This window comes from Monocercomonoides exilis, assembly GCF_001643675.1.
Source record: "Monocercomonoides exilis strain PA203 chromosome Unknown scaffold2-2631571, whole genome shotgun sequence".
NCBI lineage: Eukaryota > Preaxostyla > Oxymonadida > Polymastigidae > Monocercomonoides > Monocercomonoides exilis.
This window is the reverse complement of record NW_027150547.1, coordinates 1,733,275-1,751,003: the sequence shown is the minus strand read 5'-3', so window position 1 is coordinate 1,751,003 and position 17,729 is coordinate 1,733,275. Positions and strand designations below refer to the sequence as shown.

The 17,729-nt window shown below is 33.0% G+C and overlaps 3 protein-coding genes across 3 annotated transcripts; 2 read left to right on the top strand and 1 right to left on the bottom strand.

The window, feature by feature from the left end:
- Positions 1-108: 108 nt before the first annotated feature.
- On the bottom strand, positions 109-2,737 carry MONOS_396 (uncharacterized protein). The gene has a single exon (XM_067873993.1). The coding sequence runs from the start codon at positions 2,654-2,656 to the stop codon at positions 314-316; it is 2,343 nt and encodes a 780-aa protein (XP_067735905.1). The 5' UTR covers positions 2,657-2,737; the 3' UTR covers positions 109-313.
- Positions 2,738-9,255: 6,518 nt separating this feature from the next.
- MONOS_397 (uncharacterized protein) lies at positions 9,256-9,994 on the top strand (the record flags this gene model as incomplete). The annotated part of the gene is made up of 2 exons (XM_067874004.1): positions 9,256-9,271; positions 9,579-9,994. The coding sequence occupies 2 exons, from the start codon at positions 9,256-9,258 to the stop codon at positions 9,992-9,994; spliced, it is 432 nt and encodes a 143-aa protein (XP_067735904.1).
- A 3,157-nt stretch (positions 9,995-13,151) lies between these two features.
- MONOS_398 (uncharacterized protein) lies at positions 13,152-17,705 on the top strand (the record flags this gene model as incomplete). The annotated part of the gene is made up of 1 exon (XM_067874015.1): positions 13,152-17,705. One exon carries the CDS (start codon positions 13,152-13,154, stop codon positions 17,703-17,705), a length of 4,554 nt encoding a protein of 1,517 aa, XP_067735903.1.
- Positions 17,706-17,729: the final 24 nt, after the last annotated feature.

The window sequence follows — 17,729 nt, the reverse complement described above, 5'->3', positions numbered from 1 at the left end:
CTTTCTTTAATTCATTTTGGTCTAAGAGCATATTCTTCTTCAGAAAAATAAATGTATCTCGCCAGAATTTATGAAACAAAAATTATCATCTTTCGATAAAACGTCAGATTATTATAAAATGCACTGCTTTATTATTGTGGTTGATTAAGTAATACATATCAAAAAGTATCAACTTATTCTCAAAATTTGAGTGAATTCTTCATTGTTAAACATTGAAAAAAACTCAATAAGAAATGAATAAAAATAAACTTTCACAACAATGTAAAAATAAATTATCAGAATTTGTACTCATTCAACATTGATTTGTACAATTTTATCTTTTTCTTTGATATTTTCTTTTCAAACAAAAAGGAAATATTATTGGTGCAATGTTTTCCATCTCTGATATTAGCACTTCCATCTGCCTTGCAACCTGGTTTGTTTTTTTACCCCAATGACGTAATTTTTTCATCAGTCGGGGGTTGTAGAATGGATCATTGAATCTCTTTAAATATTCATCTGTATCTAATACAGCCGATTCCGTTGTGAAGTTATCAATTTCGCAAAGATCAGTATTGATACAAATTGGATCAATTGAATAAAAAGAAGATTGCGCATATGAGACAACATTAAAAGGATCTGAAAAATTGTAATTTAGAGAATCATGAGACAAAGAAGAAGCTGACTGAAAATGGACATAATGAGGCATTTTCCTTTGTTGCAGCGAACAGTCATCACGAAAGCCAGAAATAAAATTTCTTTGAGTAACCGCTGGTGCAAAATGATTAGAAGTTGGTGTTGAATGCAATATTGAGAGCTCAAATGGAGGTTTGTTTGAAACAGAATGTGAAGATGAATTAGTGCGATCAAAAGGTGATAGTAAAGAAGATCCAATAAATAAATCACCAAAATCATAAATCTTTGTGTTCGAATGCTGAACAGCAGAATGTGCAGACACTTGTTCGTAATGTATTTCTTTTTCTTCATTTGGTTCCTGAATAACTTCATCTGCATCCTTTCTAAGCGAATTGTCTTTGTTCATTTCTTCGCTTTTCTCTAACAATGCCCGATTTGTTCTTTCTTCTTTCTTCTTTTCTTTTTCATTTTCTTTGGCAAATATCACTCGCACTCTCTGCCAATCGCTCAATTCTGTCAATTGTTTCTGTCTTTCCATTTCCTTTTGTTTAATTTTTATTTGTTTCAAAAGCAGTTGAAGGTCTTCTCCAGATCCTGCTTCTCCTTCCGTCGTATCTGCGAGCTGTTTCTCTAACTCTTCTAATGTTAACTCTCCAAAAGCCCATTTGTCAATATTCTCTTCATGTTGAATCTTGCCTCGTTCTTGCTTTTCCTCTGCTTTGTCCCACATCATTTTCTCCTCTTCGTTTTCAATCCATTCTTTTCGTATCCACACATCGAATAATTTTTGATATTGCTTTGCTTGTTCTATCTGACGTTTGATTTCCATTCTTCTTTTGCTTGTTAATTTCTGCTGAGAACTAAGATGATGATGAAGTTGTGTGCCATCCTTGAGCTCCTGTTCATTTAAAGCTGTATGAATTACAATGTAAGTTGGTTGCAATGGATTCAGCTCGTTTGAATCAAAAGTTAAAGATGGTAAAACATCAATCCTTGAATTGTTTTGCATTCCCATCGTTGATCTCTTCCACTCGGCATCAGCAGCTAACCATTGCTTAATCATTTTCTCTTTTAAATCCACTGCAATCTTCGAGGTTTTTCTTCCATCATGTTCAAATTCTAAAGTAGCGCAAAATGCTTGTTGTTGTTGAGGAGTCGGTTGCCATTTTATTATCCCTTCGAGCAAATGATCATCCAACGCCTCTGCCGAAAGAAAAATCGATGAATCTGAGCCTTCGTTAATAAGGGGAATATCATCAATCTCTTGTTTAAAAAAAAGTGTTTCCGAACTTAAATATAAAGGGTTGAATGATTCCGATAAATGAAGAGAAGGATCCAATGCATTTGAAATTTTTAAATTTTGATTAGATAAGCATTGAAGGTTTTTTTTCAATGACTGATCCAGAATATCTCTGTTTCTCTTATTAAAATTGATCTTGCAGTGTGTATTGTTGTGACAACTTTTTTGTTCATGTATTTGTTGAAGTTCAAATTGATGTTTTAATTCATCAAATAATCTGAAATATGATTGTGATTCCCCAATAACAACATCTTGATCCCCTGAATATTCACAATTTTCATCTATTTTGATTTCATCTTTTACATTTATATCCTGTATTTTGTTGTTGTGGCTTTTGTTAGATGTTTTCCTTTCTTCTGATGTTTCACATTTTTTAATTTGGTTTAAAAATTGTAAAGATGATGTAATATTAGTTAATTTTTGCGTATGTTCATCAGCAGATGTAAAGGACAATGATTTTTCTTGTAAGGAAATATATTTTAACAATGTCGAAGATGGAACAACTCCTGAATATGGAAGAATATTGCTTGTTTGGGGACTTGCCTTTTCGATATTTAAAATAAATGGAAGAGATGAGCATTCAGAGCATTTTAAAGGTGCTGGGACTTGGTTGAAATGTGATCTTGAAATACTGTTATAATCAGAATAAGATGATGTAGGCTTGCAACGTGCAGGTAATATTTCACTTGAGCAAGATATTGATTTTTTCATCTTCTTATAAAAATGGCTATTATTGTGCATTTTAAAAATTATTAGTCTAACTTTGTTGATAATTGCAAAATAAAATTGTTTATCAATAAAAGCATCAAAAAATATTTATGTTGGGAACGGATGATTTTTATTAACTAAAGTTTATGTTCAAGAAATCGTGCAAACAATAATAATCATTGAATAATGGTGATTGTTTTATCATGAAGATTCAACAGTTGCAAAAAAATTATTTGTGAAACAAAATACACTTTTTTAAAAAATCATGTGATATTCATTGAAAAAGATACTAATAAACTATTTCAAAATTTTCATTGGTGAAAAGAAATTCAACAAACGACGGCAAGACTGCATTATATGGGAATGGCAAATTTTCTGTGAAATTAATATATGAGCAATGTTGTTAACTGATGTCATGTTTTCATGCATCAGAGATGTGCGGAAGTTGACAAAAAAGTCAAAAACAAAAAAATAATAAATTGAGGGGAAAATGTGTGAATGAATTTTCTTTAATAAGAATTTTAAAAAATAAATAATTAATCAACTTCCATGGGGTCAAATTCCTATGCACTTGCATAATCCTCTGCTCCAAGGGAATGGGATTCATTAAATTCTGTCATTTGAAGAATGTCACTTTCATCTGGAATATTTGATTCAAGCTCAGATTCTGCCAAGTCACTTTCTTTATTTTCAGATTCTTTCAATTCATTTTCTTTTTCTGTAAAATCGAAGACGATTTTCTTTATTAGATCCTCAAATTGAATTTGCAAATTTCTTCTGACCAGCCATTAAGATAAATAGTCACCAAGATCCTTTTCTCTTCATCCTGTTTTTTAGAAGAATTTCCGTAAATTCATCCACGGACCTTCGACAGTGTTTGTTCAGGCGTGTGTAATTTTGTTATTGAATTCTCGCTTGTGACAGACAGTATCATGAGCGTAACCATAATCTTTCAATCTGGCATAAGCCTTCCATTCATCGCTCATGATCCGAGTTCCAGGAAGAATTTTTGCTCGTATTTTTGGAACTGATGTCTCAGCCTTTCTATTTGGTACGATCATCACGAAGTTCTTCCCCGCACTTCGCTCTGGTTTCCTTTCCACAGCTCCAAATATCAAAATTTTCCTCTTCTTTTTCCCTCGCCCAGACTTTCTGCTCCTCCAAACCGCTTCGTCGATCTCCACAATTCTTCCCGACCCTTTTATGACAGTTTGAGTTTTGTTCCATATTGATGTGCATCTGACTCGAATAACACTCGTCCAAAAATGAATTGAATTTTCACTAATTCCAAAAAGTTTTACCAATGTGTGCGGCTGATATACCGATGCAATAATATATAACAATCATCAAAAATTTTCTCAGTGGTTTTTTGGTATTTTCAAAAGATGTGTTTTAAAAAACTGACTATTTTTTGCCACATTTTCCGCATTTCCAATATTTGTAATATTTGCCTCCGGATTTGAATATCATTTGGCATTTATCATATCTGCATTCTGGAGCTTCTCCTTCCAGCACATTTTCGAAATACCATTTCCAAGCACCCATTTCGTCAGAAAATATATCGTTGAGTTCACAAATAGGTGTTTTTGTGAACGTTCTGTGTGATAAAGATATTTGATGAATGTTTGAGCAAACACATAAATACTTGTATATGACGTTTTTTCAAAAAATAAACATTATATTTTTGACCAGTTTCTGCACTTTTTTTGGAGATTATAATTGCATGATAATTAATTATAAATCAAATAAAATAGAAACAAACTTATTCCAGACGTTCCCATATCTTCTGATCTTGCCCAAACGACTTTGATTTTGATATAAACTCCATCAATCAAAGATTTTTCGGTAAATTGAAAATATAGCGGAATTCAAAATTTTGCAGTAAAACACAAAAATACACTATACAGCAAAAAATTCATTGGAAATGATATTGTTGAAGCATTTTGTAATAAAAACTTTATTAAAGGATTTTGAAAAAACTTAGGTGAATTGAATTTTTCATTTTTAATGAGTGGTCATATCCATTTATAGTTAAATAATAATTTGGGGGAAAATACGGACTTTCAAGCTTTTTTTGCACAAAGCAATAAATAGTTGTTTCGCTCATAACTTTATGAATCTTTCTCAGATTTTAAAATAAATTGGATTTTCATATCTGCAATCAGGGATAAATAATTGCAAAACATAATGTTTTGTGACATCACAGGTATTTCAAAAAATGAACCCAATTTATTTGTATTTTTTGTTCAGAAAAAGTTAATCAAAAGTGCATATTTTTTCAATGAAAATATCTGAAGTCTAATATTTTGTCCCATTTGTTTTTAGTTTTATTTATTAGGTTAAAGTGTTTCGATTAGTCAAACAAGCATAAAATGGATAATATATTTGTTTATGGTTTGATGGAGCATTATTTGGGTTAGTGTTAACTATGGAAGCAAAATTCAAAACCAATTTTATTTAAGAAATTTATCAGGTCTCCTTGTGTTTAGGATATTCTCCATTTTCCAAAACAAGATATTAATATATGGGTGATTATTTTTGAAATCATAACTTTTTTCGGGGTGTTCATTTTTTTAAGGTTGTTTGTCATAATGAGGAGATATTGTATTGAATTTGTTTATTTGTCGCAACTGTATTAAAAACAAATGTATTTGCTCAAATAAAGATGAAGATGATTTAAAAAGGCCTTTTCAATGTTTTGCATTCTTTTGTTGATACTCAAGTGATATTTTCAAACCGAAAAATATTAATTAAAAAAATATGATTTCAAAAATAATCACCCATATGTCTAATTTTTATTGGAATAGTTCCTTTTGTTTGACTTTCTATTTAAAAAAATTTCAAATTTCTCTCAAATTTCTGTTCCCACTCACCAAATTTTGGTGTCATTGAAACAAATCCTTGACAACATTATTTGATCCATTTGGGTGTTGTTTCGTGAGTGAAAACAGAAATTCGATTGAAATATGAAATTTTTTTAATTTGATAAATAAACAAAAGGATCTTTTCAAAAATATTTTGACATATGGGTTATTCTTTTTGATTTCATATTTTTCCTATATAATTTATCGAAACAATAATTTGTCACAAATCCTAAGAAATCAATCAAATGTTAATATTGAAATCTTCAATGTGCTTCTCTGTCTTTCAATGGCAACATGAATCTGATGGACAATTAATTGAAAGGACGTGATACTTTTTTTCAGAATTCTTTTGCAAATTACTGCGAATTAGAAAATTTCACATATTCCGAAAAAAACGTCCGATTAAAAAAATAATCACCTATACATATTTTCTGATTTCACAATTGCCACGAGATAATCTTTTGAAAATGTTGATTCTTTTTTCATTCCGCAATTCTAATTATTTACCGATTTTTCATTTCTATTTGCCAATTAACATTTTTTTGTTGAAAAAAATGCACACACACAAATAAAACAAAAAAAAAAAAAAATTTTTTTTTTAATTAAAATAAAATAAAATAAAATAAACATTAAACTCATTATTAATATGGTCAATGTTATTTTGAAAAAAGTGTTGGACAATCTTGTTGTTTTTCACTTTTTGAGAGCGTCCAAATAGACAAAGTCGAATTATTAACAAATTTTTAAAAATTATATAACAACAGTTGCTGCTTGAAATAATTTTGGACTGAAACTTTTGATCAGTTCAAAACAAAGTACAGCTTTTGTGAGTTATTTTGGTTTCTGGTGAGAGATTTTATATCATCATTTATTATTCGCCGTCCAAAATGAAAATTATTTTTTTTGAAAAGTTCCTTTTGTTTTACTATCAAATAACACAAAAATATCATATTTTCATAAAAATTTTGTATTAATAATAAAAACTTTATTGAAATTGATATTAAAACATCTTTGAGGTTTTGTTTCCTTTTTTGCGAAGTTTTGCACGAGGTACCAGAAATTTTATGAAAATATGTATTTATCAAAAAAAATAAAGATTTTATATTTCGATTATATTTCTGTACCAACTTGTGAAAATTCACTAAAATGGAAATATTAACATTTTCAAGATTTTGTTTCCATGACAGAAAATTTTGGAGAGTGAAAACAGAAGTTTGATCAAAAAATGAAAATTTCATTTGAAATGAAAACAAAGCAAAATGAATTTAAAAAAAAAAATTGCCTAACGAAAAATAAGAAAAGCGTCATTTTCTGAAATGAAAAAATTTCATTTGAAATTTAGAATTACAAAACAATTAATGTTGCAGATTTTTCATTTTTTTCCTTTTTTTTTTTTTTTCTTTTTTCTTTTTTTTTTATTTAAATATCACTCAGATTTCGATTCTTCTTCAAGAGGACATATTGACAATTTCGTTTTATACGAATATAACTGAAAGAATCAGATCGGATACATTATCATCAGAATCATTGAAACTCGGAGGAAAAATGTGACAATTAATATTGATGAAAATTAAACTTCATCAAAGAATATACAAAAGAGGAAAAATGAAACAAAACGGATTGGGCTTTTTTTTGGTTTGTTGAAAGGAACGATCAAAGCAAACAAGTGTATTTCACTATTGTTGGAGTTAGAAAAATAAAGATAGCCAAATTAAATTATTATCACAAACATACGTAAAAACAGCACAAATTTCTCCTTCGAATAGGCTGCATGCAGATTGTTATTTGAACATGGATTGACACACAAGACAGTGTGTGACAAATATCGTCACAGAACCGAAAATGGAGTTTGTACTAATATGATTGAAGGCATATGGTCGCACTTGAGAAAATTTTTAACAACAACAGGAGTTCTAAATCAGTTCATAGATGATACAATTGCAGAATTTTTTGTATCAATGGAAAGAATATGTTTTTCTTTTAATTTTAAAAAAATTTTTCAATTTCAAGGATAAAGAAACCATGAATGTTAAAAGAAAATAATGATTTAGAAAATACAGTCAAAGCCGGAGAAAAACACATCGAATATAATCAACATCAATAATAATCATAAATTTTTGTTTAAGAATCTTTTTTTAATGCGGGTTCATTTTACATTGAAAATTTTGTTTTTTTTAAACAAAAAATGTCAACAGGAGTTCAATTTATCATTCTCTTAATGAATAATGATAAAATATAATATTGTATTCATTTTCCTACACTTAGCCAATGACCAATTAATCACAAAAATTTTCTTTGAAAAGAATACTCAATTTTATTTATTTTGAATAACCAAAATTTGCAATTTCGAATGATTAATATTTCTATTAAAAATTGAAAGTTATCCAAATTTGAATAAATAATGATGAACGAATTTGAATAAAATAAGAGTGATTATTTTTTTTTATAGCTTTTTCGAAATGTTGATTATTCAAAGGTTGTATATCATTGGGAATAGATTTTGAATTCAAATGCAAATTTCATCACAACTGTTTTAAAAACGCATGAAAAAGCTAAAATAAAGATGAAGATGCTTTGAATAAGTCTTTTCATTTTTTTAATGTTTATTTGTAAAAATTCAAGGAAAATTCTCGAACCATTATTTTTAAAAGAAAAAATTGTGATTCCAAAAGTTATATCCTATATTTCTGAATTCTTCTTTTAAGGATCTTCCCTTCTTTTTGAATAATTGGTGAAAATGTTTAACTTTTTTGAAAAAACTCACAATTTGTTCAACACATTTTCTGCTTTAATATCATAATAAGCCAAACGTTGTTATGCAAAAGAAAATGTGGCTTATGATAACTTAACGTAGTCACTGAGAACATGTTTTTTATCTATATTTTTTATTTACGTTGATTATAAAATGAAAAATATAAAACAAATAGGTTCGAAAATTAAAGAAAATTTCAGATATTTTTCAACTAATTTTTTTTTTGAAAATCACCCTAAATAATTTTTTTCATAAAAAAATTTTTAAAAAAATCATTGTTCCGAAGTCTTCAAAGTTAAATCTAGTTTTAAATTTTAATTTTACTAATATATCTTTCATTTTTTTAAATATATTGTTAAATACATATCCCAAATGCGAAACATCCATTTTTTTCAATTTTTCAGAAATTGATCGCTCCCGCAATATTTAACTTATTATAGGTTTTTATTTATCAAAAAAAATAAAATATTAAAAACCAAAAATTTGATTCCAAACGTGTTTTATTTATTCTATTAAATCACGTTTTATTAATGTTTCAAAATTTTGTGAACATTTCAACGACTACGTAAAGTTATCATATGCCGAAAATGTTGAAAAATAATTGAATAATGGATGAAATTCGAATATGACATTTTAATTTGAACAAAGACAATTTATTCGAATGAATAGCCTTTATTTCAAATACAGGCAGTTTATTCGAATAAACCATGTTTGTTTGAGAACTGAGCCCTTTATTTGAGTTATTTTTTATTATGGGATTTTTCGATCAAAATGCGAAATAATGCAAAACATTTTGATGTTTCAAAGATGTTTTAAAATGTGAATTGAATATTTTAATAACAATTTTCATTCATTTCACATTTCATTTTGCGAATTCACTTTAAAAATCTGAAAAATCGGACAATAAAAATATGTTAGCTCCTTTTTGAAATTGTTAAAAATTATAAGAATAGTTTTCCTGAAAGAAATACTTACTATTGATAAAACGAAACATACGACGAACAACTGACTAGGTTATGTGTTCAAAAGCATGTTTGTGAACATTAGTTCAAATGAACTTATTGAGAAAAAAATTAATTCTTTATTGAAAAATTAAAATTCGATAAGTGTCATTAAAACGGCGGTGTAAAATTCTGAAGAATTGCTGGGAAAACTCTGATATATTCAACAAAATGAGTTTTTTCTCATTTTTTCTTATGCTATTCAGAAATTAAGGGAATGTGAAATGACGTGTTCTCCAGCTCCTGTATCCCTCCAAACGGCTTCGATATCCTGGGGTGCGGTTCAGACATACGTCTTTGAGCATTGTTCTAGTGATGCACGCTGAACATTAATTCAGGTTCAGCAGGCAAGACGCTTGCTTTCGAGGGATCGGAGCTTGCCCAAAACGGGTTTGACCAGAAATTTTTATCAGTTTTATCCAGCAGCTCTGAAAAGGCAACAATCACATTTGCATCAGCCATTCTGGACATCACACGCAGTTGTGTTGTTCTCAGCACAGGCAGGCTGAGTTTCAACCACCTCGATTTTTCTGTTGCTGGAGGAGCCTTTCTTCGTAACTCCGAGTTCATGTCTTCCTCCACATCTCGAGATCGACTTCTGCTTGATAGCAAGACGTTTGCTCCAGCAAGCTCTCCTAAGGTTGAAGGCGCACTTGTCCGTGCTGAAGGATGCAGCGTACAGACGGAAGGGTGCGTGTCTATGCTTTTGCTCCCTCTTTATCTCTCCTGCGCATCTGAAGATCTGTGGAGATGAACGCAAGTGTATTTTAAGAGAGCTGAACCTTGGATTGCGATGAAAGTGAACTGATTGGAGTGATTCTTCCAAGCGAACACCATTTGAGCGCAGCTTTGTCAGAGTTTAACCACGGATAGAACAATAACAAAGCAGACAGAAGAAATGTTCTGTATGTGAAAAGGACAGACACAGATGCAGCAAAGCAACATCCCTTTCAGAGGCATTCTCATTTGCGAGCAACGATTCAGTCAAAGAAAGAAACATATATGTAGACTGCTTCAACATCAATGTGAGTGTCACCCCAGTCACTTCCCAATTCCTATTCTAACTGTTTGTTTATAGTCCGCAAACGTTTGTGGAGAGCGATCAAACATTTGTAAATGTTGATCTGTCCCGCTTCCTTGTTCCATTCACATCCAGTGAGATCAACCTGACCGATGCAGGGTTTGTCATTGCTTCGTGTGAATCGCGGATCGATTCCTGCAGATCCTTTATGACTGGCTTTGAGCGCATGGATGCATAGGCTGTTCACATAACGTTCTGCATCAGCAGCCCAGTACACTTCATCTGTCCGGCAGACTTGTCGAATTTCATATATCAGTTAACACTTGTTTGGAAGAAGAAAGATCAACGCCGCTGTTCCAGGAAGACAGCCAGAGTCCCAATCCATTCATGCCGAACATTTGAAGCCTCTCTCATTCATGGATCTCCATCCAATTATCAGATGTGTACATTTACGAAATTAGTTCAATCATTCTCAGCAATCAGGATTCATTGGCTCTGGACAAGTTGGCTTTTGAGCCACACACAAATGTCTCCGAGCTGGGTGCTTATTTCTTTGCTGTTGTGGAATGGTGAAGTCTAATCTGCACGCTGTTTGAGTTGACAAATACCGATCTCACGTGGTCGATGTTTATGCTGTATGAAGGATCTTCGAGCACATTCGATGCCATCGAATTTCGTCATGCAGCCTGTTCAAATGCTCCATCGTCGAAGCAGCAAGCAGTTCAAACAGCTCTCCCAATCACCCTTCATCAATTACAATCTTCAGATCGGCTTAGGTAGGTATTTTGCAAACAGCGAACAAGTCGTCTGTTATTTGGAGCAGGGAAGAAGGTGGGTTGGAAGTTGTTGTGAACAAGACAAATGTGGAGGGGTGCTGGTCGAGCGGCGCAGAAAAGGGCTGTTCTGTGAATAATAATTTGAGCAGCTAATAACGGGTAAAATATAACATCTCTGTTCTGATCCGGTGGATGAATTTCACAGTAACATGAATGATTAATTGTGTGTATCGAAATATAAAGTCGACAGAAAAACAAAATGTGATTCTAAGTTTTCAAAAATCAAAAGCAATGTTGAAAGAATATGAAGGATATTTTCGCAATGAAAAAAAATGAATGAAAGCTAATAAACAATGAACATGTCCATATTTTCATCAAAAGAAGTTTTCAAACTATTCTTTACGTTTAATTGCCTGAGATGTTTAAGGAATATGAAAATTTTCTGTAGACTTTTGTCTTTTTGTCGAGAAAATTTTTATATAAATAAGAAATCACATTTATCACACACCAGTCAAAGGATGAGAATGCAAAAAAGAAAACGGCCTTTTTGTTAAATAACAGTCATAATCGAATAATAAAGGATTATAATTACAAAAAATCAGAATCGAAAAATGAAGATTGTGAAACAAGATGAGTGCAAAATATAGAAGTATTTATTAACACACTTTAACAGTCAGTTTTGTGCATTTCATTTTCAACGAAGAATAATCGTTCCGATGTGAAAAGAAGAAGAAATCTTCATTTTCAAAAAATATTTCCAACTTATGTTGTGATCAAAGTTGTTAAAAATGATTATGCAATAAAAAACCTCAAAAATATGTGAAAAATAATTTAAATAAATTTGTGAATCATGAAAATTTTCATTTAATATCATTATAAAAAAGTTTTTCTTTTATTTTCACGAAAAAAATGTTTGATCAATTGTTTTTAATTATTTATAAATTGCGAATAAAGAATGAAAAACAACGAAAACTTGGACAATATTTCCATAATTATATCTCCTAAATTTTTATTCAAATCTTTCATTGTTGATTCTAGAAAGTAGACGTTAATTTGAATAAACTACCTCTCATTCAATTTAAAGGGGGTTTATTCGAATAAAGTCAGATCATTCGAATAAAAACTGTTTATTCGCATTTCATCCAATGAAAAAATTCAAAAATGTTGAGTGGAACAATATTTTGAAAGCGAAAAATTTCGTTCCAAGTGAGAAAAAATGATTCACAAAGTCAGAAATGGATGTCTTGAAGAAAAATAAAATTTGGAAACAAAAAAATATTACACTCATTACATAAAGAATTTCATTTTCTTGAACATTTTCAAAAAAAAAAATCTGATTGATTTCGAGCAGCTCTTGAAAAACAGTTTCTTCAAAAAAAGGTTTTGATTTACCAAAACTCGACATCATATCTTCATATCTTCATATTCTTCTTCTTTCAACTTTTCAAGCACGTCCATTTCCTGCCTTTCTCTGAACTTCTTCCATTTAATCACTTTCTTTCTTCCAAACATTTTTGGTGTCACCAAAATGAACCAAACATTATTCAATGCATCAAGATCATCAAATATAACTTGCAGCATTTTCCCCATGCCTTTTGTTGGGAATGCCTTCTTCAGCCAATGGAGGCACCAACAATTATCACTTTCTAAATACCGAAAATACCCAAAAGCACTCCAAATAAAAATTTCACAAGAAATCCACAAAAAGACATAGATTAATATGTGGTGAAGAATCACAAAACTTTCATCACTCACACATCTTCTATTTGTTGGGATAAATCAATCATCACAACAATCATTTCTTTTCCAAACGCCATTTCTCATAAAAATACAGGCAACAAAAATATATGCTCCAAATAATGTTTTATTTCATCTCAGATGGAAGATATTGTAATTTGGAAAGCGATGGATGAAATATCAGAACATCAACAAAAATGGAATTTTTATTCACTATTATTTATTGGATCAAAAATCGGATGTAAAAAATAACAAATAAGAATAAACATATCTATATGATAATGTGATACTCAAAAATAAAAAAATATCCATTTTTTAAATATAAGTGCCCATATTAATTGAAAATTGAAAAAAGAAAGGAAGTCAGTCGGAGAGGCATGGTTTTGAAGCTGTTGGGAATATTTCATTGTGTGTGGATAATTAGTGTGGAATGTGTGTGTAATGGTTTCAGAAGTGATGGAACAGAAGTTGGAGAGAAATCAGCGAAAGAGAGAGAATTGAATTATCTGGAAGGCACATGGTCAGAGAAGGCTCAAAACAAGAAATATGGAGATGACATTTTATTTGATGCACATGTTGAAGGGAAAGAAGATGAAGTGAGAGAAGCCGAAATACAAAAGAACACATTGAAGAAAAACTCAAAACCATGGGATGATGGAAGTGGAGAGATTGGGAAAGTTCAAAAATCGAGTCATTGCGATGAATGGAAAATGAGGAAAAACGAGGGAATGGGTGATGGAAGTGGGGTTGAAGGATGTCTTGTTCTGGTCAATTCATCGATAGAACTGAATTCACTGGCGTTGATGGAAAGAAGTGGGAAAAGTGTGATCGGGGCAGAAAATGGATGCTTTGTTGAGTTGAGTGGATGCATTGTTGGAGTTGAGAGAAAGACATCACCCTTTGATTTTTGTGGGAGCTGTGGATTGCTCACTAACATTTCCCTAAGATTGTCTTCAACCTTAACATCAACCGAACAGATATTTCCTCCACTTTTCTCTTCAAAAGTTTCAGAAGGGGAGATTTCTGAAAACTGTCATGTTTCTATTTGTTCTTCTCATTTCTCTTCTTTTTGTGTGTCTTCAGCTCCATTCCTCTCATCATCTTCCATCCCTTTTGTTTCTCTCTCCAAATTGTCATTTTTCAATATTTCAACGGCCCCTTCAGATTGTCCATCTCCAACGACTTCATTTTTTCAAACATCATGTTTTATGAGCAGCTGCTCATTCTCATCAGTTCATGATGTATACGACGGCGGGATTGTCTCCTCTCTCAACAATCCCTATGCCTCCTTGTCTGCCTCAAACACCTCGTTTGTTGTGTGTAGTCGGACAAGAAATGTTGAATGCACTGGAAGCGAAGATAATACAAAGCATCCAAAGAGACAGCAGATTACAGACAATGGGCCGAATTCATTCACTTGGTGTGTGTGGAATGGCTCGAATACAACAGGAATAAGCGATTCTGTTACAGATAGGGCTTCGAATGGAGGGGCCATTAATATATACGGTCTGTCATCAGGAGCACTTTCTGTTAAGCATTGCTCGTTCAACGACTGCTATGCGTATTATGGCGGAGGAGCAATAACAGCATATGAAATATGTTCCATTACGGTCGAGAATACTTCGTTCAATTCTTGCACTTCTCAAAATTATCGTGGAGGAGGAATGTATGTTGTAAATATTTCAACATGTGTCAGGATCAGTGGCTGTGAATTAAAGAATTCCAAAGCACATCACGATGGAGGAGGCCTTTATCTTTTCAATTTTGATATTTCTGGATCTTCCTGTCTTAGAACAGAAAGTGACAATGAGGAGAGAGCTCACGTGTTTGAGTGCTCATTCACTTCGTGTTCAGTTGCTGATAAATGGGGTGGTGGGATGTTTTGTGAAAATGTTCCAGCTGCATTCAAAATGAGGAGCATCCAGTTCATTTCGTGCTCGGCAATATCTCTTGGCGGAGGATTGAGTTTTTATCCATTCCAATCAACAGCTCCTGCTGACAATCATTATTGCTATTTCTTCTTCTTCCACGATTGCGGATGCACTAATTCCACTCCATATGGTCACGATGTGTATTTTGAAGACTATTACAATCTTTTTTTGTCGAGCAATCCGTTCTTTGAATCATATACAACGAATACCAATCAAAACAGATTATGCTATGCATGTAATTATTCGAGTTCAGATGGCTGGACGTTTCAGCACACAGAAAAGAAGGATTGGCTGAAGAAAGGTGTTCTTTATCGGCTTGTTGCTGTGAGCGGAGGAAGCACGGACGAGTTGTGCGGAGTAGATGAGCCAACTGCATGCAAAACCGTTGGTATTGCAGTCAGTCATAGTTTGATTCAATTGATGTTATCAGTTGTGTTGATTGAAGGGAGTTATCAAAGGGAGACAACAACAATCAATTTTGAATCAATGAAGATTTCTGTTTTGGGGAAAGGGAAGGAGGTGAGTGTGATCGGGACAGGAGCACTTTCTTCCTCTTCGACAACGCTGTTCAGTGTGACGAGTGGACAGCTGGAGGTGTGGCATGTGGGGATCGATCACAACGCAATAAGAAGTTCATCACCAAGTGTGTTTGTGGTATCTGTGGGGAGCGGATCTCTTTCTCTGGAGGATGTGGCAATCTCATCAAGCGTTAATGGAGAAAGTGGAATATCAGCATCGGTGTTTGTGATGGCTCTGTTGCAATTGAGGATGAGTGATGTTGAGATAAAAAACATGAAAATGAGCGAACCTTTGTTTGTCGAGCCATCATCAGCAGGATCATCATCAGGAGAGAGCATTCTGGGGAATTTGACAGTTCGAAATGTGAGTCGGGCAGGAGGAGACGGGGTTTTGTTGGCAAAGAGCGTGAAGGCAGGAGAGACATTTGTGGTGTGGAATACAACGATGGAAGGGTGCGAGTGTGTGAATGGGAATGGCGGAGGGATAAAGGTTGTGCTGGAATCTTCGACAAGCAAAGTTCGAGTTGGAACATCAACATCGAGCATTGGAGGAACAGCAAAATTCGACAAAACGAAGTGCAGTGGATATGGAGGAGGGATGATGCTGCATCTGGAGGATAATTCATTTGATTTTGAGATAACATCAGTGAGTTTTGCTGGTTGTGCTGCAACATTGGGAGGAAAGAATTTGTTTGTTGAAGCACAGGATTTGTCAGCTGTTATCAGCAGCACCTCAATTGGATTCAATCCAGAAATTGGAATCGATGTTGCAGAATTGAATGAACTTTGTGGGAAAGAGAGTGGCAAACCAGAGCTGATTGTTCCACTTGTTGTGTTTCTTCGAGCATCACCATCACCAGCGTATGTGAGTGGGAGAGAACAAGGAAGTGAATTCAGGCTGTGTGGATACGAAGACTATCCATGCAAAGGAATTGAGAATGTTGGAGAAGTTCAATTTAAGAATTCGAAGAGAATGATCAGATTGACAAATCCATTTTCATTTGACGAAGAAGTGAAGTTGAATGAGGAGTCATATGAGATTGATTCGAGTGACAAAGATGTTGGATTGAAAGTTGGAGGAACAGGAACAAAAACACAAGAAGCAATGATGATGAACAGTGTTTCATCAACATTGACAGGGATATTATTTGAATTGGGAGAATCGATTTGGGAACATATATCATTTGTTCATTCTTCAGGAGGGACATTGAGATTTGCTGATTGTGGGATGAAGATGAGAGATGGAGTGAATTCATCGAATTATGTGTTTGTGAGTGCGAGTGGAGGAAAAGTGGAGATTATTCGAATGATATGTGGAGGGAATGTGGGGAATGTGGGATTTGTGGGAAGTGTGATTGTTGTGAATGGAAGTTGTGAATGCCTGATGGATGAAATGGTTATTAACCAAACAACCTCAAATGGAGCAAAAGGGTTGATTGAGATTGCAACAAGCAGCTCAGCTGCAATTCAGAATTGCTCGATAATGAATTCCATTCTGCGGAGTTGTGAAGCAGTTAAGGTCGAGAAATGCTCATCAATCACATTGAAGAACACATCATTTGAGAACATCACGAGAGGAGCAGGAGACGGTGGATGTGTTTGTGTTGATTCAAATGAAGATGGAAGCCAAGATACAACGAGAATTGAGAACTGCTCATTTGCTTCATGCGAGGTGACTGAGAATGGAAAAGGAGGAGGAGGACTGTCAGTTTCATTGGTGAATCCCTCTGAGCTGCATGTATCATCAATACGATTTGAAAAGTGCTGTGCACCATCAACAAGTGGAAGTGAAGGGAAAGGAGGAGGAATGTTTCTTTCTCTGATAGATTCAGATGCAAAATTTGAATTATCAGATCCTCTTGTGTTTGATGGAAATGGGGCAGAATATGGAAAGAACATATTCATTCTGTCAAAGGATTTGAATTGTTCTGTGACAAACGACACATTCAAGTTTGATTATTCATCAATGATAAATGATAAGACTCTGTTTGTTGGAAGTGATAGTTATCATTCAGATAAAGATTTGTTCATGTTCCTCGTTCCATACAGCTCAATTGAGATATTTATCTCATCGAATGGATTTGATGTTGCAAGATGTGGAAGTGAAGAGGAACCTTGTTTCACAATGTGGAAAGGAATGATGAACATGAAAAAGGAGATTGGAAGAAAAACAATTCAGATTGAAGGATCAACAATTATTCGAGATTCGTTCAATGTGTCCAATTATCAGATCAAAAAGGATGTGAAGATGGGAGAAGAAGATACAAAAGCAACATTGAATGTTAAAGAGGCGATTGAAAGTCAACTGGAATATTTCATGGGAAATAATATTCATCTTGAATTGATGAATATCCAACTTCAACTTGCATCTGGATTTGACAATTCAGCCAAATCGATTATTTTGAAAAAGAAAATATGTATCTCACTTCCTTCTCTTTATTTGAGAGCATCACTTAATGGGTCAGTCACCCTACTGATCTGAAATGGAAAAAGTTAAATATTTTCA

Excerpts from the sequence above, each read along its gene's own strand:
- MONOS_396 (XM_067873993.1), bottom strand. The coding sequence starts at position 2,656 with ATGCACAATAATAGCCATTTTTATAAGAAGATGAAAAAATCAATATCT.